This window comes from Geotrypetes seraphini, chromosome 3, assembly GCF_902459505.1.
Source record: "Geotrypetes seraphini chromosome 3, aGeoSer1.1, whole genome shotgun sequence".
NCBI classification, from domain to species: domain Eukaryota; kingdom Metazoa; phylum Chordata; class Amphibia; order Gymnophiona; family Dermophiidae; genus Geotrypetes; species Geotrypetes seraphini.
In genome coordinates, this window is record NC_047086.1 from 23,630,018 (window position 1) to 23,654,094 (window position 24,077).

General features: G+C 43.7%; 1 protein-coding gene across 3 annotated transcripts in view; it reads right to left on the bottom strand.

Moving 5' to 3' along the window:
* The window catches only part of SNX14 (sorting nexin 14), a 212,339-nt gene that overhangs the window by 103,413 nt on the left and 84,849 nt on the right, over positions 1-24,077 (bottom strand). For all 3 annotated transcript variants that reach the window (XM_033937245.1, XM_033937246.1, XM_033937244.1), the window contains exons 15-17: positions 14,960-15,018; positions 3,050-3,182; positions 983-1,187 (exon numbers count right to left, since the gene is read on the bottom strand). In XM_033937245.1, coding sequence (XP_033793136.1) covers positions 983-1,187; positions 3,050-3,182; positions 14,960-15,018 — 397 coding nt within the window. The remainder of the gene's footprint in view (positions 1-982; positions 1,188-3,049; positions 3,183-14,959; positions 15,019-24,077) is intronic.

A 24,077-nucleotide genomic window follows, 5' to 3' on the forward strand; every position in this document is an offset into this window, starting at 1 on the left:
ACATGAGTATTACAACTTGCAATGTGTGTGCCTGAAATACAATGCATGATGCAAAGTTTTCTTTCAATCTGTAACAGTTCTACTGTAATACTTTAAATAAAAATGAAAATAAAATCAATTTCTGGTGGAAATTCAAGTGTAAACTTGGCACGCCACTCCTGAGTACACTCACAGTTTGCCTCCCACATGTTCGGTAGTTTGTCTGGAACAGTTTATGTTATGGCATAGTATAGGGTACAGAATTAGTTAGGCCTATTTTTAATAGCAATTCTCAAGCAACCAGAAACTACATTTATCTGGCATCTATCATGGGTGCCGGTTAACTGAGAGTCTACTGTAAATCTACATTCTCAAAATCAGACCAACTTGTATATAATATAAAAATCTGGTGCTGGCTATGTTTGCATGAAATGGAAAAGATCCCTTATGATAGTATCAGAAAAACAAGGCACACTTTGATGAAGGTCAACTGAGTTTGAAGGTCATGGCAGTCATTTTGACAGCATGGGCAAGAGTGACTGGGGGTCATTCCTGCCCAAACTACATCTCTAAGCTATTGGCGATTGGAAGGTAGGCCTGAGGGTGGAGGGGGCTGCCCCTGCTCAGGGGAGAGCTATGGGACACAGCACAGTTTTGGATTCAGCTGAAATACACTAGTATTTTCAGCTGAAACTTGGATGTCAGGCTGTTTACATCACCAGAACCGAAACATCGGTCAGCCTCTGTTTTGGGGGGATGACCCAGAACAGCTTCTGAAGATACCAGTGAAGTAACAGCAACATGACCATATGACACCTGGGCAGCTTATACACTTCTGGAAAATATAATCAGAATTTAAAGTACAACTAAACAGATATTTGTATAAAGGGAAACCGTCAGAGATAGGTTTCCCTTAATGTATACCTGCTAAAAGTACTAAATAGGAACAGAAATGATGTTCTTGCGCACTTTAGTTAAGGGCACGTTATCTACAGTCACCTACCTGCCCTCCGATCATTCCTTTCCACATCAATGCAGAAGACGGGAACTCTCTCTTTCCTGTCCTTTCTTTCCAGTGATGTTTCGTCAAACAAGTCCACATATGGGATGCTGATTTTCCACGCCGAGAGGTTGCGCGGTGTGCTGGGTGTGCTAACAGCTGCCTCCTCAGGAGAATCATCTTCTACCACCACAATCCCTTCTTCAATCTGCAGCGAAGAATTTCATTACAAATGCTTCTTCATATATCAAAGATGTAATTTCATTATAACACACAATTTTATTTATATACCATTATACGCCTGGTAGTTCGATGTGGTCATCAGATATCTCTAAAGGCCGAGCACCTAGTCCACGTACAGTGATCTTAAAGGCCAAGCAGAGTAGGCAAAATGTACGGGTACATAGATTAATGCTCTAGCAAAAACTTGTTGAACAAATGGGTTTTCGAGTTACGTCTGAAGTGTATGTACGAAGAGGAGGACAGCATAATGGGAAGCATCTCCCGGCTTGAATGGGCTGCCTGAAAGGATAAATGAGGAGAATTCACCAAATGTTTCCACAGTCGGAAGGAGATGACCAAAAGCAAAATGGAACTGTGGAGGCGATGATCTTGATAACCAGTTTATTATTAAAAATCTTCACAAGTAAAAGCAATGCATTTACTTGTCACATCCAAATAATGTGGTATGGAGTAGAGAATGACACGGTGACAAAATTCATCACCGTCCCTGTCCCCGTGGATAACCGCGGGAAATAATCCCATGTCTATTTCAACCTCAGTCCTTCTACACCAGCATTCTTCAAAGCAAAGCTTATGGGTCAGTGGTTGTGCCCAATTATACTCGGATTCTTCCCTCTCTCCTTAAAGAATGACATGAAGATGGTTTCCCGCGGTTATCCGTGGGGACCGAACAGTGATGAATTTTGTCACCGTGTCATTCTCTAGAATGGACCCAACACGGTCCGTGTTTCAGTATAAAACAACCTTCTTCTGGGGTCCGTATTGGTTGAACCATAAAAGATAAAAATGCTAAAAAGCTTTCAAAATACTGTGTGATGAAATCAGAGTGCAGCCTAGCAAATGATATTTGCAATTTTCCTTGTAGGGAGGGAAAGGAAAAGATAGATTTGTTGTGCAAAGAGCAGGTGAGAGTAGCAATTTCAAACACTTCCCTCATGTAGTTTGGTAGAAAGTTGTGGAGAGACTTGTATATGGAGCAGCCAAATTTGGACAGTGAGCAGGCCTTGATGGGGAGCCAGTGAAGCTGTTTATATTAGGGTGAAACATGGTCCCATTTCTTCAGTTCAAAGATGAGATGTTCAAAGTTTATTATAATGCTTCTGAGGGCAAAAGAATATACAATGTTACAGTAGGATGCTAAGGATCAGTGACTGAGAAAGGATCTGGAAAGGGAGAACATCAAAATAAGGGCGAATAGCTCACTGTCTCGAGTGTGGCAAAGCCTTTATGTATGACAGCATCTTCTTGGGCTTTCATGGTAAGTTTCTGATCACTCCCAGGATCTTAATGGCTGACTGAAATGCCCAAGGGTCTGCCCCTAATAGTGATGCTGTTTTCATTTGAGGTTGAGGAATTTGCGAAAAGTTTAGTTTCTTCAGAGTTCAATTTCAGTTTATGATCCGTCATCCAATCTTCCACTAAAGTGATAATCTTGTCAACTCGTCTAGTCTTCTTTGAAGGTACAGAGGAGATTGGAAGGAGGACTGTGATGCCATCTGTAAAGCTATAACTTTTTACTCCTATGGATCTAGGTAGGACAGGAGAATAGTACGGTCAACTAGGTCGAAGGCACTGCTCAGGTCACACTGCGTAACAAGAGCACCCTGATCTCTGCTAAACAGGTGGTGAATATCATTCAGCAGGTATGCTAGCACCGTCTACAAACGGCAGTTGAGATATCTCCTTCATGTCGAGCAGAAAAAAATGGGCAGAATTGACAGACCCACTGGTCTTTACCTACCACCATCTACTCTGTCGCAATAGTTTTTGTCTACCTGCATTCTTTTGTCATGAAAAAAAGAGATAATAGACCACCATTCCACTCACCATGTCGTCTTCTCCTTCTGTTAAACCATAGTTGGGCAGCATGGCACCTTCCATTGTAGTACTCTTGAACACACCTTTAATTTTGCTGCCTATCCTGCTGATTCCAAAGGATTCTCCTCTTTTCTGGGTACTTCTAAGTGTTATAAAAAAAAAACAAAAACAGAGCACACAATGCAACACAATTCAGAAAGCAGCTGCTTTTACCTAAAGATCCACCAAAACACATCTGAATTCAATTTCATATAATCATTTTTTTTCATTCATTTTAACTGGCATGCAAAGACTACTATTTGAAGATGAAAACATTTAAACGCACTAATTATAAACATTAAAGGGACGTGCTAAGTTCAATACAAGTTTACCTTGGCTCTTTGAAACCAACACGAGCTCAAGAGATGAATAAAAGAGTGGCAAGTGGCACACAAAAAATTGATGATTTGTTTCAACATAAAGCTGACTTGTTTGCCTGCTTTCAACTGTACTGTGCCTGCTCTGCTTGCATTGTGGCCCTGAGCAAGCCAAGTAATCCTCCACTGCCCCAGGTACATTAGATAGTGAGCTCCAGGGCAGGATTAATTCTTCAAGGGCCCCTAGGCACACACTGGGCACCCTGTCCCCCCACCCCCCCAACTTACATGTCAAACTCATTCTGGACATCAATCAGGTCTATAACTAGAATTTTTCACATTGCTCAAATGTACTGTAAAGCAGTGATACTATTTGAAACATAAATATAAGTCTGCAAGTCTGCAACTCCTCTCAACTGCCTGACTCTGTCGTCCAACTGTAACCAATATGTATGTATAAACAACCAAATCTGTAACTCCTCTACTACATTCACAGTGAGAGATTAGAGAAACTGGGCCTCTTCTCCCTTAAAAAGAGGAGAATGAGAGGGGACATGATCAAAACATTCAAGATAATGAAGGGAATAGACTTAGTAGATAAAGGCAGGTTGTTCACCCTCTCCAAGGTAGAGAGAACGAGAGGGCACTCTCTAAAATTGAAAGGGGGTAGATTCTGTATGAATATAAGGAAGTTCTTCTTCACCCAGAGAGTGGTAGAAAACTGGAACGCTCTTCCGGAGTCTGTCACAGGGGAAAACACCTTCCAGGGATTCAAGACAAAGTTAGACAAGTTCCTGCTGAAGCAGAACATACGCAGGAAAGGCTAGTCTCAGTTAGGGCACTGGTCTTTGACCTAAGGGCCGCCGCGTGAGCAGAGTGCTGGGCACGATGGACCACTGGTCTGACCCAGCAGCGGCAATTCTTATGTTCAATCCATTTATGTTAACTTGTAACGAAACAAGGGAAGCAGGCCACCAAAGAATCCAATGTGGAAAAAAAGTTCGGCAGACAATAAGAAATTCAAATAAGGTTTATTCAAGGTGCTCCCAAGAACCATGCTCGAAGTATTTCGCCAAACAAGGCTGGGCAATGCTAACAGAAAACCATGTCTTTCATACACACAACACAGAAACACCCTTGCCCGGTATGGAATAAGTAATCGCAAACTACCCCCCCCCCTTTTTTTATTTTTTACAAAAGCACAGAAGAAGTTTTTAGTGCTAGCTGGTGCGTTGAATGTTCTGTGCTGTTCCGAAGCTCATATGAGCTTTATTACTATCGGACTGGTGCAGAGCATTCAGCGCACTGGCCGGAGCTACAAACCGCTTCTGCTCTTTTGTAAAAAAGGGGGGGAGGTAAAAATATGTAAAGAAAAACTGAACCATAAAGAAGCCAGACTCTGCATACAATGCAACACCACAGAAACAGTGGTGCATGTTCTCTAATACTGTACAAAATATATAGACAGTAGATATAAATTTAAAAAAAGAGAAATAAATCACTTTACAAATGAACAAAAATAAAACAAAAAATGGAAAAGATAATACCATTTTATTGGACTAATATATTTTTTAATTAGCGTACAGAGGGACATAGAAACATGGAATGTGATAGCAGGTAAAGACCATATGGACTATCCAGTCTGCTCATCCTTACCAACTATTAACTGTCATAATCCGTGCTTGACACATGCTTTCTTGAATTTGGATAAAGTCCTTGTCTCTACTACCTCCACTGGGAGGCTGTTCCACATGGTACACCGACAAATCTGCGCACGACAACTGAGCTCCAACAAATGCACTCCGAGAATTATGTGCACGGGCAAGTGCGCGCATGGCAACAGCACCCCGTCAATTGCACCCTGTGACTGAATCTGCCATAACTGGATATCTGGAAGGCCCTGATTTGCTCAGACGCCTCAGGCCCTATCCCTTGGGAGGGGCTTGTGGCATCTGAGGTCAAAACCTCTTTCCTCAGGTCAGTAAAGTATCCTGCTGTTACAGTATCCTGTCCTGACCCGAGGAAAGAGAATTTGGTCTCTGAAAGTTAGTCAAAAATGTATAAAAATTAGTCCAATAAAAGGATCACCTTATTTCCATTTTCAATTTATAAACATTTATCAACACAGCTACAATACACTTCTCCCTCCGAATCTGCGGTTTCAGTATCTGCGGATTCGATCATTCGCGATTTTTTTTTACAAACAACCTATCTCCATTTTTTGCCTATTTTTAAGCCGTCCAAGCCTCCCTGGAACCTTACCTGGTGGTCTAGTGGTGAAGCGGGGCAGGAGCGATCGTCCTATGCTCCTGCCCCATGCAGAGCAACCATCAGAATGGCTGCCAGGAGTTCCCATTGTAGTCTCGAGACTACAACGTGAACTCCTGGCAGCCATTCTGATGACGGCTCTGCATGGGGCAGGAGCATAGGAAGATTGCTCCTGCCCCGCTTCACTGCTAGACCACCAGGTAAGGTTCCGGGGATGCAGGAGGGAGGCAGGGGTGGGTCAGAGCCGGCCGAGAAGTTATTTGCGATTTTTCACACTTCGCGGTCCGGTTCTGCATCTAACCCCTGCGAATACCGAGGGAGAAGTGTACTACTTTATCCTAAAGCAAAAAATAAATAAAATAGATTATTTCTTCTACCTTGTCTGGTTTCTGCTTTCCTCATCTTCTTGCATTCTCTTCCTGCCATCCAGTCTGCCCCTTCCAGAAACTGCCTCTCCCTTCCATCTCTCCTCTTGCCCCCCTCACCTCCCACATTGGTCTAGCATCCATCTTATTCCCTCTGTTCCCATCATGCTCTGGCATCTCTCTCTCCTCTCTCTTCCCTTTCATCCCTGGTCTTCCTTCTCTATTTTCTGTCTCTGTCTAAATTAAATTCTCTCTTATTATCCAGTCCTCTGTTCCCCTCTTTTCACTGTGTATACCCACAGCTTGCCTCCCTTTTCCTTCACCCCCCTACTACAACAGCTACTATTTATTATTTCTATAGCATTGAAAGGCGTATGCAGTGCTGTACATTTTAACATACAATAGACAGTCCCTGCTCAGAAGAGCTTACAATCTAATTTAGACAGGACATTTAGGGTTGGGGAGACTATGGTAGAGGAAATGATACAGTGGGTCTAGGTATCTGACAGCAGTGAGTGGGAGTTAAGAGTTGAAAGCAGTTTTAAAAAAATGGGCTTTTAGCTTAGATTTGAATACTGCTAGGGATGGAGCACAACGTATTGATTCAGGCAACCTATTCCAGGCATATGGTGCTGCAAGAAAGAAGGGATGGAGTCTGGAGTTGGCAGTGGAGGAGAAAGGTAGAGATAAGAGGGGCTTGCTCGATGAACGGAGATCACGGGGAGGAGCATAGGGGGCGATAAGTGAAGAGAGATATTGGGGGGGCTTCAGTATCTCACTAACTCTATCCTCTTCCCCCATCCAGCATATGCCCTTTTTTTATTCCCTCCTTCCATCCAGTAAGTGTTCTCTTTCTCCACTTCCATTCAGCATTTGATTCCCCCTCCCCTCCCCTCCCAACTGACATCTAATGTCTGCCTTCTTCTCTCTCTCCCTCCCTTCACTCCACTTCCATCATCTGCCCCCTTGCTCTCTTTCTCTCCCTCCAACCCAATTCCATCAAATATCCGGCCCCCTTATCTCTCTCTCCCTGCAGCCCAATTCAATCGAGTGAATTTGATGAGAGGGGGAACTTGGTGCACATGCTTAGTAAGACTGTTGCAAGCATCTGGTAAGAGGTAAAAAAGGATATAGGAAAGAGTAGTTTATTTTGAGAAGAAATGAGACAGAAGAAGGAATACAAAGCTGCAGAATAAACGTGATGCCATAGATGTGGGCAAAGAAGGAAAGAGGCACAGACAATTCTCAGGTTAGAGCTGAGGGGATGGCAAGCACAGTAATGTTATTTTACTGCGATTAAGAAAGAGGGGCTAGAGAAGGTGTTTCAGAGGGCAGAATAAATTCTGTTCACGCCACGTTGAGTTTGAGGTAACAGTAAGGTATCCCATGCAGTGATGTCAGATAAGCAGGCTGAGATTTATAACTGAATTTGTGGCAACAGCTCTGATGCAGAGAAACCTGAAGATTAGTGCTGAAGTCCTCTAATACATGTAGTCGAGATGTGTGCTTTTGAGATTTTTTCACCATCACTATATTACTATAATTTATGTGAATAGTTACATTACATTTCATTAATGACTTCTATTCCGTCCGCACCTTGCAGTTCTAGACGGTTTACAAAAGAATCTAGCTGGACATTTCCAGGAGAATACAATTTAGGAATTTTGAATTGCAAAAGAAAAAAAAAAGATAACTGGACGAGTCCAGGAGATTTATAATTTAGGGATTTGTGTGTTTTTATTCATTTTTATCATGAGCCGCGCAGACCAGCCAGCAAATCTGTGTCATTAAAATAACCCGGCAATGAGAGAGAATCGCCCGAAATACTCATTTAAAAATTAATGAGCCCATTTTACTACTCATGACCTCATTGTACTATATTTGCATGGCAGAGTCGGAGGCTGCTAGGAAGCTCGGAAAAGACAATGGTGAGCCGCTCTGATAACTGAGCGGTAAAATACTGGCACACTAAAAGGGCTGGAACCGGTTTTGCGACCATCATTAAAAGCACAGTTAAGTTTTGAGAATCCAGCCTATAGACTTTTCTGAACATGGGGCTTTGTTTACTTATCCCTCTTTATGCCACATGCTTGGCTTGGCCCAGGAAGGATTAGGTGGCTACAGCCTCTGTTTTAAGAATAGATTCAGCTGCCTTGCCGCAGAGAACTCCTGAGAATGAACTACACTTCTCCCTCCGTATTCGTGGTTTCAGCATTCGCGGTTTTGATTTGCGGTTTTTAGCTTGCTGGCTCCTCCCCCCAAATTGCATCAGCTTGCAGAGAAAAATCGCTGATTCCCAGCACTTTCTTCACCGTGTTTTGCCTCTACTTCAGGAACAGGCCAGGTCTCCCACCATGTTATTCGTAGTTTCACCATATTCACAATGGTTTTTAATAGAAATCAGCAAATAACATATGAAAAAGTTATTTGCGGTTTTTCTGTATTTGCGGGTCTGTTAATCCCCTATCACAGCGAATACGGAGGAAGAAGTGTAGTCTTTCATCTGCCACAAAGGCTGTATATGGCTATTTAATTATTCTTAGGCCAACAGGTCAGCTAGAAGGTTTCCTGTGTGTTTTGAGGTATAAGTCAGACTTTTTGAAATCTTGGTTTTTGTTCCATTAGGAATTCTTAAATTATAGGAAGCCTGGTAAGAAGTTAGTAAATAGGCAAAGTGGGCAATATTTCTCTTAGCAGGAATTTATTTTCTATTTGCCACTTATACAAGAAATCACTGAATACAGTGGTCAGGACTAGACACTGTACACACCTTCCTACAGATTTGGAGACTCATCCATGATTGTGAAATTTCTCTATAGAATTGGGGCTGTTCCCAAGATAATTCCTACCAAGGGGCTGTCTCATTTTCTTTCGTTGGTTCAAAACAATAAAAGAAACCACCCCACCCACCCCATTAAAAGATTACATATTTTAGGACAAATACCCTTTTTAACACATACCTGTATTTCTACTGCTCCATGAAAGAACAAAGGAAAAAACCTCCAGTATATAAATTGTATCACAATGGTGACAAAATGTATTATCAATATTAGGGATGTGCCTTAATTTTATCATGCCTATTGTTTTAGCATATCCAAAATTAGCACATTTTAAATGGTTTACCCCCTCCTTTTACAAGAATCATAAGCGCTTCGGTCACGTTCAATCATCTATCAGTTAAATCACAAATTTTGATCAGGAATTGATTGATGTATATAAGGCATTAGTTACAGATTGATAGATCAAGAAACCGAGTACACGATCAGTCTTGATCAAAATCACTGAATAACTGATAGATAATTGAACGTGACCGACGCGCTATATGAGTCGGAGGTGTGTTTTGACCTCCGCCGAACCCGCGAGACTGACTCACCGAACCCTTGGGTTTCGGTCGAACCCAGATTAAGAACCACTGGTTTAGATGGTTTTCATTTAAATTTCAGTAAGTTGGTGCCACTAACTCAACTTCTGTGCTATACACTAAGTGAACGCAAAAATTAATAACTTGGAACCATAGATCAAACACTCATCTATAAAACTCGTTCCAAGTCCTATTGTTCTAATCTTGTTTCACCTTTAATCTGCTTCCTTCATCTTCCTACTATTTATGCCAAAGACCTCAGAAAACACCCTCCTCCGTCCCATATAGGGGTCCAACCGCTTAAGCACACATTAAGTTAAGTACAGCACTATAGAGTTTTTCAAAAAAGGTGCTTTAAACATAGAAGTTTCAAAAATCAAATTGAAAAAAGAGCCTAGACCGATGAGGAGGGTACACATGATTCTCCCCGTTTAAAGAGATTGCCTGTATGGGACGGAGGAGGGTGTTTTCTGAGGTCTTTGGCATAAATAGTAGGAAGATGAAGGAAGAAGACTAACTCAACTTCTAACATCTGTTTTTCTTTAAAAAAAAAAAAAGAAAAAAAAAGAGAGCCTGGAAAAAATGTTTCACGTTACTTTCAAAAATATTAAAATGCTTTTACAGTTGGATGCATTAATTTTTTTTAACTCAAAACCTAACACGTAGGGGTCCTTTTACTAGTGCGTCTTAGTTATTTCTGGGCAAGAATCCAAAGCTCTACCCAGTACTGTGCTTGGGTTCCAACTGCCGAAGTCTCCGTCAAATCTCACTCCAGCCCATCTACACTCTCCCAGCAGCAGATTAGAAGCTTTATTCTTAGCCTAGACCAGGGGTAGGGGACTCCGATCCTCGAGAGCCGTATTCCAGTCGGGTTTTCAGGATTTCCCCAATGAACATGCAGGAGATCTATTTGCACGCACTGCTTTCACTGCATATTCATTGGGGAAATGCTGAAAACCCGACTGGAATATGGCTCTCGAGGACCGGAGTTCCCTACCCCTGGCCTAGACACTGCTGGCACACCTCCATATAGTACTTCAATATTGTACCACATATGTAAAATTATCAATCACTCAAGAACTGTGCATCTGAGAAGGAGTGGCCTAGTGGTTAGAGCTATAGCCTCAGCAGCCTGAGGTTCTGGGTTCAAGTCCCATGCTGCTCTTTGTGACCTTGAGCAAGTCACTTAATCCTCCATTGCCCCAGGTACATTAGATAGGATGTGAGCCTGTCAGAACAGATAGGGGGAAAATGCTTCAGTACCTGAATGTAAACCACTTAGACAACCTCCACTGATAGGGATATATAGTGCCACTCATTCTGCTAAGAAGCACTAAAAGACTAAGAACCATTGAGATAAGTAAATTTATATGTAAATTGTGTAAAAAATGGCAGTATTAACCTAGACCTGTGAGGATTTAACATATAATTCTCCCCACTGACAGAAATTACATATAGGGCAGTGGAGTACTGCTTCTAAGGTCTACAGGTTATGAAAGTATGAAGACTGTATTAAAGAATATCAAGAATGGAATTGAATTGAAGAAATTACTAATTTAGAGTGAAGATATAGTATCATAATAGAAATAGGCGGCATTTTTCCACAGGCAATATAAGAGGAGGAAAATGCCATGGAAATCTCTCTGGCAAGCAAAGCCTTAGAGGCTGGTCTGCCACATCTTGATTGGCTGGTTAGCAAAAAAAGATGGCCGGAGAGATGGCAATCACTGGTCCTCTCCAGTTAGTGAAGGAGGATTCTTCGCACATCTAGCCTCTACAAAATCCTGCTCTGTTTAGCTGAACCCATAGGGTGAAAAGCGGGCAAACAAATTTATTGATTGCCGTGAAAGGCCGAGACATAACATAACATAAAACTCACTTGTATACCACAAATACCATTAAGTTCTATGCGGTTCACAAAGACTAATAATACAAATGAATAGACATCCGATTTCTAACTTCCGAAGTATTCCCTGAAAAGATACGTTTTTAAGGCACGTCAAAATTGTTGATATGAAGTTGGGAGTGTGAATATACGAGTTAAATCTCTAGTCCATGAGGCTGCCTGGAAAGATAGTAATCGTTCCTGAAATTTCTTGTATTTACATCCTTTCACAGAAGGGAACAAAAACAATGAAGAAGGTACTATTCGAAGAGAAACACCAGATTCCGTAATCCTGAGGAAAGGTTGCCTGCAGGAAAAAGAAGAGTCTGCAATTCTGAGATTCACCTTGCTGATATTATGGCCACTAGAAAAACCGTCTTGACTGTAAGGTCCAAAAGGGATGCTTCTTGCAGAGAGGTCCTTCAGAATGACATTAAGGTCCCATGAAGAGAAAGGCCGACAAAAAGGAGGATGTAATCTGAGTGCCCTCCTCAAGAAGCAAGAGACGTCTGGATGAAACTTTAGTGACTGCTTACCTCCTCAAGCCTGCAACCTGTATTTTGAGGAATGCAACCGATATGCCTTTTTCTAGTCTGGCTTGCAAAAATGCTAGAATCACCGGAAATGGTGCCTGACAAGACTCTACCTGCTCCTTGATGCATCATAGCTGGAAAGTCTTCCAGGTTTTAGCATAAACCACAAATGTCAACGATTTCTTGGCTCTAAGGAGAGTTGCAATGACTACCTTCGAATAACCCTTATGGGTTAGGGCTGTGCGTTCAAGAGCCAAAAGCACTCTGGATTCTCCGTGGGAATTGGGCTCTGACTGAGAAGCCCCGAATGAACTAGCAGCTTGAGACACCTCTCTTGTTGTAGTCACACCAGATCCATATACCAAGGCTGGCTAGGCCTGTCTGGGGCTATCAGAATCAGACTCTCTCTGTGGGCCAGGGCTGAACCAGGGTGTCCAGCCTTGCACTTCCTGGTTCAGCTCTCCAACTGTACAAGCAATCTGCTTTTGCGTTCTTGGCCGAGGCCATGAGATCCATTTCCAGTTTTCCCCAGAATTGTATAATGAGGCCGAATGCTCTCTGAGATAGAAACCACTCCCCTGGATCCAGAGTCTGTCTGCTTAATGATTCAGCCTGAACATTCTCTACGCCTGCCATGTGGGCTGCTGAGAGTGCCTGTTAAGTGTGCTTCTGTCCATTTGAACACCATTGCACCTCCAGGTGCAATGGAGCACTTCTGTTGCCTCTTTGTCTGTTCACATAAGCTACCATGGTGGCACTGTTAGAGATACCCTGACCACCTTTCCTGTCAGTAAAGTCTCCAATGCTTTCCATGCCAAATGAAATGGCTCTCAGCTCCAGATTTATGGACCACTTGCCTTGGAATGGGCCGCTCAGGCTGGCATCAGTTGTGTCACCTATGAGGAGATTCTGAGAGGCACGCCCTTCGATAAGACATCCCCCTGGAGCCTCCAGCGTAAGCCATGTCGCGCCTCCCGAGACCGTGGGTGTTGCATCTGTAGAGAATGCCTTTGTGGGGACCACCTGGAGAGAAGGGAATCCTGGAGTGGACACAAATGTGCTCTTGCCCAGGGAACAACATCCAGAGAGGCCACCATCAAGCCTAGCACCTGAAGGTAATGCCAGACCTTGGGGGACTTGCTAAAGCCAAGATCTCTGTGATCTGCTTCCCGAGCTTCTGTTTTTATGTGTCTTGGGAAGGAAGACATGGCCTTTCGCTGTGTTGAAGCAGACTCCCAGATATTACAAGCACTGAGTCGGCTGTAGCTGACTCTTCTTGAAGTTGACTATTCAAGTGAGTCCCTACAGGAGATCTACAACCTGCTGCACTATATGCTTGCCATCCTGCTTTGAGAGAGCTCTGATTAGCCAATTGTCCAGGTATGGATGCACCTGTATGCTTATCCTGCGAAGGTGAGCCACTACCACCACCATCACACCCTGATGAAGGTGTGCAGTCAAGGCCAATCTGAAAGGCATGCCACAAACTGGAAGTGCCTCTCGGATATTTTCTGTGGTCCAGAAAAATGGGAATGTGAAGATATCCCTCCGTTAAATCCAATGAGGCTAAGAATTCCCTTGGAGCCACTGCTGCAATGACCGAGAGGACCATCTCCATACAGAAGTGTGGAACTCTCAGTGCCTTGTTTATGGAATTAGGTCCAGGATAGGCCTACAATCTTCTGTGCCTTTTCTGGGCACTATGTAGTATATGAAGTATCTGATGAAGCCCGATTCATCTTCAGGAAATGGTTATATGGCATGAATGTCCAAGAGACGTTGAACAGTCACTTGGATTCTGGTCTTCCAGCTGGGGATTCAAGGAATATATCTGGAGGGGGGTGAGAAAACTCTATCTTGTGCCCCTCATAAATAATGTCCAGGACCCAGCAGTCTGATGAGATCTGTTTCCATTCCTTCCAGAAAGCCGACAGTCTCCTGTCAATGTGGTGGGGGGGGGGGGGGAAGAATGGCAGTCGACCTAATGGCATTGCTGCTTTTTGGTGGCTGAGCCACCAAGCGACCCAGAGCATCGGAAATTGCTAAAACTCTGTCTAGATCCTTGGAAGGGTCACCATCAGGCGGGATCACCGAGGGGAACAAAAATTGCCTCCGACGCCCCCAGTTGAATGTCAGAGTCTGCTGTCTGGTAGAGATTTGGGATGGCGATCTGCCACACTGGCCATAAGGTCATCCAAGCTATTTCCAAAAAGCATCTGCCTCTTAAAGGGCAATCTGCTATAAGTAGCCTTGGAGGCTGAAATCACCCACCCAGAGCCTAATCTAGAGCATCCAGTGGGCAGAAACAGAGTAAGCTGATACTTTGCTCATGACTCTGACAATGTCATAAAGAGCGTAGGCCACGCAATCCACTTCTTTCATAATCAAAGGACAAAGGACAAAAGACTTCTTGCCAATTCACTTGCAACTCCAGAGGTCCCCAAACTGACAGTTAAGCGCCAATTCCAAAATGATCAGTAGCGAATGTTACGGTTAATTGCAAGTCACTTCAATCTCCATTTTCAGATCATGAAACAGACATTAATGCTTTGTAATGATGACAAGACTAGTCTTGATAAATAGCAGAACTTTTATCTCTAGTCTTTATGCATCTCAAACATTAACAGTTTTAATAACGTACACTATCTATGCAAGAAATATTTGACTATATTTAGTCTCTAACAATATAGACTGATTTGAATAGACACCAAACCTGTTTGAAGTCTACAAAGACTGGCATACACACCCTACTACCACAATTAAAGAAAGATAAAAACAGGGATGCAAGAGCAGGGTAAGCAGAACCCCCACCCCCACCCCCTTGAAAACATCATGCTACCCTCAGAGTCGAACTTGCAGGCTCACAGCCTGACAAACTCAAAAGAAAGGGCAGAAGTTTTGTCCAGCAACCGCTTTGGGTAAAGAGACAGAGGGATGTGTTTTGTAAAAGTGAAGGGCGTGGTGTTTGTAGTCACAGATCTTTACTGGCCACTTGCTTCTTTCTGACCAACTCCTATGTTCCCACTGGAATACAAAACCTCACCATTCTAACACCAAAGCCAATATCCCTCACAAAGATATCAAAGTCTGCAATCTATAAGGTTAAAACCGATGCCACGTACGCAATTGTGAAGTTGTCCAAAGAACATACCTGTTAAATTTTGAGCTTCTTGTTGGAGATTCAGCACCTCTTAACAGTTGCCTGAAATACTAAAGGAAAACAGGTTTGCATTAACATGTATCCACTGAAGTCTTCACTACACCAAATTTTCAGGACATATCAAGAGGGGATATGACATAAGAACATAATAGCCATACTAGGTCAGACCAATGGTCCATCAAGCCCAGTAGCCCATTCTCACGGTGGCCAATTCAAGTCACTAGTACCTGGCAAAAACCCAAAGAGGAGCAACATCTCAAAGAATAGCAAGATTCCGGAACCCCAGTGAGAGCAACATTCCAGAGCTGAGATTGTGATGTCATAATGCCTCAGAGCCAACCTCAGCAGTGATGTCGCAATGGCTTAACTGTCCTATACTTGGCTCACGTAAGAACATAAGAATAGCCTTACTGGGTCAAACCAATGGTCCATCTAGCCCAGTATCCTATTTCCACAGCAGCCAATCCAAGATACGATCACTGTTTCCCAGGGACTCAACACTAAGCTTCAGTAAAAAGGCCCCCATAGACATGAAAGGTTCATCTCAGTCTTGAATCTTGTTATTCCTTGGGCTACAGAACAAACTCCCTTAGAAGATCAAATATGACATCTATGTCTGTAATCTGCTTTGTACTCAAGAGAAAAAAAACCAATAGTTAACTTACCTGTAACGGGTGTTACCTGAGGACAGCAGGCAGATATCCTCACATGGTGTTGTCATCTATAGAGCTCGGTACGGACAGTGCAAAAGTGTATTGTCACTTTAAACCTTTTCAAGCCTCAAGACTGCCTGTACTGCGCAGGCGCTGGTGTCTTCCCACCTGACATTGGCTCGTGGGTCTATCAGTTCAGTGAAAAAAGATAAGAAGTTAACTAGGGGAGGAGGAAGAGTTGTAAGCATATCTGTCTGCTGTCCTCGGTTAACATCTGTTACAGGTAAATAACTGTGCTTTATCCTAGGACAAGCAGGCAGTATATTCTCCTTATGCTATATACTCCATCAAGAACACTTAGATCAAACTCCCAATATCTATTAGTAATCCCCTCTATCCGCCAGATTGTATATGACAGCACGTAAAATTATCTTTTCAGTCATGGCTCCTTCACTTTGTAATGCAATGTCACAAGACCTCAGACAAGAATCTTCCTTGCCAAAATTCAAATCTAAACTTAAAACATTTCTATTCAAGGATGCATTCAGCACTTGAGAATTAATACTTCACTTGAGGATACCCAAACTATTGTGTTTCCCCTTTTTCCCTTTCCTCTTTTTATTTTTTCTTAATGTAACGATGCAGTCCCTTCCCCCTCATCCACTTGGATTCATGTTAGTTAAGCCCTGAATATATATACCCTAGAGGAAAGGAGAGACAGGGGAGATATGATTCAGACGTTAAAATACTTAAAGGGTATTAACGTAGAACAAAATCTTTTCCAGAGAAAGGAAAATGGTAAAACCAGAGGACATAATTTGAGGTTGAGGGGTGGTAGATTCAGGGGCAATGTTAGGAAATTCTACTTTACGGAGAGGGTGGTGGATGCCTGGAATGCACTCCCGAGAGAGGTGGTGGAGAGTAAAACTGTGACTGAGTTCAAAGAAGCATGGGATGAACACAGAAGATTTAGAATCAGAAAATAATATTAAATATTGAACAAGGAAAATCACGTGATGCTGTGAGCTGGTCGGCTGTGAGTTCGATCGGCTCCGGATCCCTGCCCCTCATCCGGCATAAAAACCGCACCTCGCATTAGCGATTCTGCTCCCCCTTTTGCCAGCAACGGGTCAGTACTGCATGGACAAGTTTTTAAGCTCTCCGGGGGCACGAATGGCGGCGAAATCGGGGAAAAAAGAGCGAGACAAGACGCGGTCCGGGGAGGATAAAATGGCGGCCGCGCCTCGTGCTGAGGCGGCGGCGGCGACAGCGGCGACAGCGGCATTTACCCCGGAGATGCTCACAGAGCTCCACAATGTGGTTATACAGGCGCTGGGGCCGAGGATGGAGCTTATTTCCAGCCAATTAACCAAACTGGAGTCTCTGCTGGAGGACAACTCGACGAGGGTGACTGAACTGGAGACGAGGGTCTCGGCGGTGGAAGATGGGGCCACGGCAATGGAATCCACAGTGGCCTCCCTCACCAAGCAGCTACACTCTTGTCAAGACAAGCTTGAGGACTTAGAGAACCGTTCTCGCCGTGGGAACCTGCGCTTTATCGGACTCCCAGAAACCATCTCTGATACAGCGTTATTATCTGTGGTGGAGTCGTGGCTGGCTAGTGAGCTCCCCATGCCATCCTCACTGGGCCCAGCCCGCTTTGAGAGGGTACATAGAGTGGGTCCTAAAGGGGGCTCGGACCAGAGACCCAGAGTTATCATTGGAAAATTACACAATTATCGTCATAAAGTGGAACTGCTGAGAGCCTACCGTGCCCGACGAGAACCTCTGACTTATGAAACTTTACCGGTGCGCATTGGTCAAGATTACTCTGCTGCGCTGACTGACCGGCGCAAAGTCTTTCACCCCCTATGCGCTAAGCTGGTGGAACAAAAGAGGCGTTTTATGTTTCTTTATCCTGCAGTGCTGAAAATACACCAAAATGGGAAATGGCACGTGTTTGACTCTGCAGACTTAGCAGGGGAGTTCATTAATCGTGCAGAGTCCACGGCAGGAACTACATGAGCATAACATTCTGTCTTTATTGCAATGCTGGTATTGGGGGGTTTCACAAATTACTGCTGGTTGTTTAAATGTTGTAGGTGCAGTGTATTTCACTTTCTGAGGAGGATGGTGGGGATCGGATAGCCTCACACACGTGATTTGCTATCTTAAGCCCGGGAGGGTTTGAGGGTAGCCTTATCTTGGAGTAAGTGGGGGGATGGTAGGGATAGATTGGAAGGGGGGGTTAGGGGGTAGGTTGGGTTTGGGTAGGGGTAGGTGGGAGAGGGGATTGAGTTTTGTGCATTTGATCATAACACTCTTGTTTGCATTGTCCATTCTGATACAGTTTCTGATAATCCCAAATACTGTGCTTTTCTTGGTGACACCAACGGACAGACTTGTTTTCTATTCTCCCTGGTTTGGCTGGGAGCCGGGGAGACTCTGTAAGTGGAACTGGGCGCGTGTCTGTACCTTTCCTATTCCATGACTTCCCAAACTATTCGACTATTATCCTGGAATGTATGCGGCATAACCTCTCCTGTTAAGAGAAGTAAGATTCTTCAGCGTCTGCAGCATCATAAGGCAGATTTGGCTTGTTTGCAGGAGACAAGACTTTCTGATGCTGAACACGCTAAACTCCTTAGAGGATGGGTGGGGCAGATTTTTTGCTCTTCTTCCTCTAATAAGAAGGCAGGGGTGGTGCTCCTGGTGCGCAGGGGATTTCCGGGCAGGGTGGAACAACTTTACCGGGATACTTTGGGAAGGATTTTAATGTGTAAGGTTATTATGTCAGGGAAGGTTATCAATCTGTTAATGCTGTATGCCCCCAATCAATATGAGCACTCCTTTTTCACTTCTATCATGGGATTGGGAGTCCGAGATCCTACTAATCCTTTGATAGTGTTGGGAGATTTTAACCAAGTCCTGGACCCTAGTATGGACAGAACGGGACCGGGCTCCTCACAAAATCATGGCCCCACGAAAGGTATTCCATACTTATGCGACACTTTAGATCTTATAGACCCGTGGCGTGTACTTCATACCACGGAACGGGATTACACCCATCAGTCCCGAGCGCATCACACATTTTCCCGTATAGACTACATACTGACGTCCACTGCTTATTTGCCTATGATAGGAGCATCCGAAGTGGGTCCTATTTCTGTGTCCGATCATTGTCCTATCTGGATAGACATCTTAAGTGGTACGGACAATATGCCTGGGGGGGCATGGAAATTTCCTTCCTACCTATTTAAAAATTTGAATTTTCAAAAATATCTCACACAGAAATGGAATGACTATGAGGTTTTCAATGCACAGCATAGGAATACGCCCGTGCTCTTTTGGGAGGCAGCCAAATCTGTACTGCGGGGGGATATCATTTCCTATGTCAGTGCCCATAGAGCCCGCCTTTCCAGGGGCCTTCTTCATTTAGAGAGTGAATGTAAACGTCTGAAGCGAGCTCACCTTTCACATCCTTCCCCTCAATCTCAGGAGGCCATGGTAGCGGCGCAGAACGCATTGAACACCTTATTACATGAACGCACACAACATTACTTTCATTATTGGAAGTTTAAATTCTATAGGTTTGGGAATAGAGCGGGACGGCTTTTGGCTAACTTGACTAAACCTCACCGTCCTAATCGTCATATTTCCCGTATTTTGCTGCGATCGGGGGAGGAGCTCACAACCACTCCTGCAATATCTGCTGGCTTTCTCAAACATTATACGGAGTTTTATGCCTCCAGGGAAGGGCAGGGGGGACCGAATGCGGAGGATTATTTAATGGATGCGGGGGTACCCCGCTTGACCTCACTTGATCGTAACTACTTAAATCGTCCTATACAGGGTAAAGAACTTCAGGGGGCGGTTAAGCAGCTTAAGGGAGGTACGTCACCAGGCCCCGATGGATTTACTCCTGAGTTCTATAAACTTCTTTTTCCTTCCCTCTGTGGTCCATTGGAGGCATATTATACGGCAGCGCTTGAGGGAGGGTCCTTCCCGCGGGGGGCTAACCAGGCAATCATCACCCTAATACCTAAACCGGGCAAACTTGATACGGACATTGAATCTTATAGACCTATATCACTAATTAATGTGGACATCAAAATATTGGACAAAATATTGGCTAATAGATTGGCCACCTTATTGCCCACTTTGATAGTACAGGAACAGGTGGGTTTTGTTCAACACCGCCACTCGGTGCTAAATGTTCGTAGACTACTCACTGCTCTACAGCGCTCAAGGGATTCTGATCTTCCAGGCATACTGGTGGGGCTAGATGCAGCAAAGGCTTTCGATCAGGTAAATTGGGGATATTTATTCCAAGTGCTCACATACATGGGTTTTGAGGGGTGGTTCCTGGACATGATACACTTGCTTTACACCGATCCTACGGCCTGCATTTCGGTCAATGGTACTTACACACCTGTTTTTTCGATAGCGCGTGGGACGCGACAGGGTAGCCCCCTTTCACCTCTCCTTTTCTTACTCTACTTAGACCCTCTCCTGCGCACTATAATGCGAGATGACATTATCCAGGGTCTACCAGAGGGTAACTCCCAACTGAGGGTTTTAGCTTATGCTGATGATCTCTTGTTAACTTTGGGATCTCCCGAACTTTCTCTTACTAGAGCTTTAGAGTTGCTGGATGAGTTTAGTATGTACTCGGGTTTGGTACTAAACAAATCAAAGTCTTCAGTTTTGCCCTTGACCACGGAAGTGCAGACACAGTGGAGGGGACCTTTTCTTCTATCATGGGCACCGGGTCATCTTACTTATTTGGGTGTGGTTGTCTCCCCTGATCCTTCCCAACTTTATGCTCTCAATGTGGACCCTCTAGTTCTTTCCACAACTCAAAAATTGGAGAATTGGAGGAGTTACCCGCTTTCTTTAATGGGTAGAATAGCGTTGTATAATATGATAATTGTGCCCCAGTGGCTCTATGTGTTTCAAATGATACCTGTATTATTCTCCGCACGTCATGATAACATTCTGGGGAAATGTTTGCAAAAGTTCCTATGGGGTGGGAGGAGGGCTCGTATGTCTTTGGCTCATCTGGCGCGCCCTAGGGATCGCGGAGGATTTGGTCTTCGGAGTCTTCGATTATTGTCCTGGGCGTGCCAGATGAGACATTTGAACGATTGGTACCGGGGGACTACACATTTTTCGGCTTCCACACAGGAATTGTTGCTCTGTGCTCCATATCATTTCAGTTACCTGCTACACACTTCTCACTTGCCAAGGAAGACCTCCTCAGCACGAGACTTATTTCTACTGCCTTTGCGGCGTCTTTGGAAAGTACTTTGTAATCAGCTCAAGCTTACCTCTCAGGTTACTCCTTACTTACCATTGCGGGGTAATGGTGACTTTACAGCGGGTATGGACCCAGTTTCTTCTCAAGTGTGGACATTGCCTACTAATCAATATATTTTTCAATTGGTGCACTCCACTGGCGCCTTGAAATCATTTGAAGAACTTCAGCGAGACCATGGCTGGAGGCCTACTGATTGGTTCTCTTACCTTCAACTTTCCTCTTACATTGCCTCCTTGCCACGGGACTCTATAGCGGACCGTTGTATGGAACTTCTATCTGAAGCGCTGAGCTTATCTGCTCAGGTACCGATTCCTTTGCGATTTCATCATCGTCATCTACAGGAATGTCTGGGCGAGCCTTCCTATGACTCTTATGCTTTAAAATGGTCACATGATCTTTCCTGTGAGATAACAGCTACTATGATCCGCAGGGGGGTCTTTCGAACGGCTCGAATTTCGCACAGTGTCACTCTGTTTGAAATGAATTATAAATTTTTCCATCGTTTGTATAGATCTACTTCATATCAATATCGTGCGAAGATGTGCCTGTCTGATGGTTGCCTTAAATGTTCTCATTCTCCGTCCACTTTGGGACATCAGTTCTGGATGTGTCCTCGGATTCACGCTTTTTGGCAACAGCTGTGTGTGCATATTCAAAACATGTGGAATTACAACTTTTCTTTAGATCAACAGATGCTGTTTACCCTTGACTCTGTGCCTCTGTCAGCTCCAAAGGGGTTTAGAAGCTTTCTTGCCCGCTCTATACTATTGGGGAAGAAGACTATTCTACTTAATTGGATTTCATCTGCATCTCCGACGCTTTCGCGCTGGCGGACATTGATGATACAGCACGCCTCTATGGAGCGCCTTTGTTTTGCTAGTCTGGACTCTGCACAGGGCAGATTGTTCTGTCATTGTTGGGCTCCCTTCTGGGATACTTTAACATCTAGAGCTCGAAATCATTTGTTAAATGTTTGACCATAGAATTTGGACTGTACTAGAGTGGACCTTTGTTCTGATTTGTTTGTTTGGGTTATGGGAGGGGGGTGGGAGTGGGTGGGATGGGGGGGAGGGCTCAAGATTGTGTTGGTGAATTTGAGCAGAATTTTGGTATTCATGACATTTGTTGTACACCATGTGCACTTGAGTGCTTGGTTTTTTTTTTCTTATTGAAAATTTAATAAAACATACTTTTCAAAAAAAAAAAAAATATTGAACAAGGCCAGTTACTGGGCAGACTTGCACGGTCTGTGTCTGTGTATGGCTGTTTGGTGGAGGATGGGCAGGGGAGGGCTTCAATGGCTGGGAGGGTGTAGATGGGCTGGAGTAAGTCTTAACAGAGATTTCGGCAGTTGGAACCCAAGCATAGTACCGGGTAAAGCTTTGGATTCTCGCCCAGAAATAGCTAAGTCTTAACAGAGATTTCGGCAGTTGGAACCCAAGCATAGTACCGGGTAAAGCTTTGGATTCTCGCCCAGAAATAGCTAAGAAGAAAAAAAATAAAATAAAAAATAAAATAAAATAAAAAAAAAAAAAAAAAAAATTAAATTAAAAAAAATTTAAATTGAATCAGGTTGGGCAGACTGGATGGACCATTCGGGTCTTTATCTGCCGTCATCTACTATGTTACTATGTCTGTGAATACCCTTTAATTTAAAAAATAAATAAATAAACCGTTTAGATATATGTTTGATTGACGGTATTTCAAGAAACTAATAAACTTGAAACTTGATGTGGGACTCCCTAGCTATCAGTACATGGGTTGGAGGGAATTTGACATTTAAGTAGAGAATAAATTCTGTAGAATTGCTTGGCCAAACTGACTAGCTCGTCTGGAATGATTCTCCAAACAGTAGTGGGATGAACTGAGGACCATGTAGCTGCTTTACAGATGTCCTCAAAGGGGGCGAAACAAAGATGAGCTACAGAAGTTACCATTGCTCGAACTTTATGTACAGTGACAAAACTGTCCAGGGACAGCCGAGCCTGAGTATAGCTAAAAAGAGTTATAGTGTGCCAGTCATGTAGTGATAGTTTTCTTGGTAACAGGAGTGCCAAGTTTGTTTGGATCAAATGACAGGATCAGTTGTTGAATATGTGTCGTTGCAGAGTTCTGTGAGGCTTGGTCCAATCCATGTAGTAAACAAGAGCACATTTATAGGCCAATGTGCAGAATGCTGCTTCATCGGTGTGAGAATGTGGTCTTGGGAAGAAAACAAGGAGAACTATAGACAGGTTGAGATGAAATTTTGAAACTACTTTTTGGAGGAACTTCAGGTGTGTTTACTGTCATGGTAAAAGGTTATATAAGGTGGATCTGACACCAGTGCTTAAAGTTCAGAGTCTTCGTGCGAATGTAATGCAGATGAGGAATATTACTTCCATGTGAGATGTTTGAGATAGGAAGTCACCAGTGGTTCAAAGGGAGGCTTCATTAGAGTGGGAAGAATAACATTAAGATGCCAAGCAATTGGAGGAGTCTTGATTTGTGGCTTAGTATGGATCAGGCCTTTCATGAATCTGGAAACTAAAGAATGCACGGATAACGGTTTCTTATCCAAAAGTGTATGAAAAGCTGTAATAGTGCTGAGATGAACTCTGATAGAAGTAGTTTTGAGTCCAAAGTTAGACAGGTGTAAAAGGTAGTCCAGGACCTGTGGGAGAGGACAAGTGATTAGATCCAGTGAGTGAAGATTACACCTAACGGTGAAGAGAGTCCACTTAAAGCATTGTGTGGAGGGCTTTCTTGAGGCTTCAAGAATAGCTGAAACTAGTGTAAAGTAAAAACATTCACTGATTGGGAGAGAGATCCCTGGCTGTGAAAGCTAAGCTAACAAGCATAGATTAGAATGGAGAAGAGATCCCTCATTCTGAGTCAGTAGTGTTGGAAAGCTTTGAAGTTCGATGGAATTCCATGCGCTGAGCTGAAGGACAGGGACCCATGGTAGCCAACGAGACACTATGAGAATTATGGTAGCTAGCTCTTGGCATAGTTTGAATAGAGAGCCTTTTCGATTAGAGGGATTGGTAGAAATGCATACAGAAATCTGTGATGTCAGTCAAGGAGCAAGGCATTGGACTCAAGGTGATTGGGAGTGTAGATTCTGGAACAGAAGACCCGAAGTTTGCGATTGTAG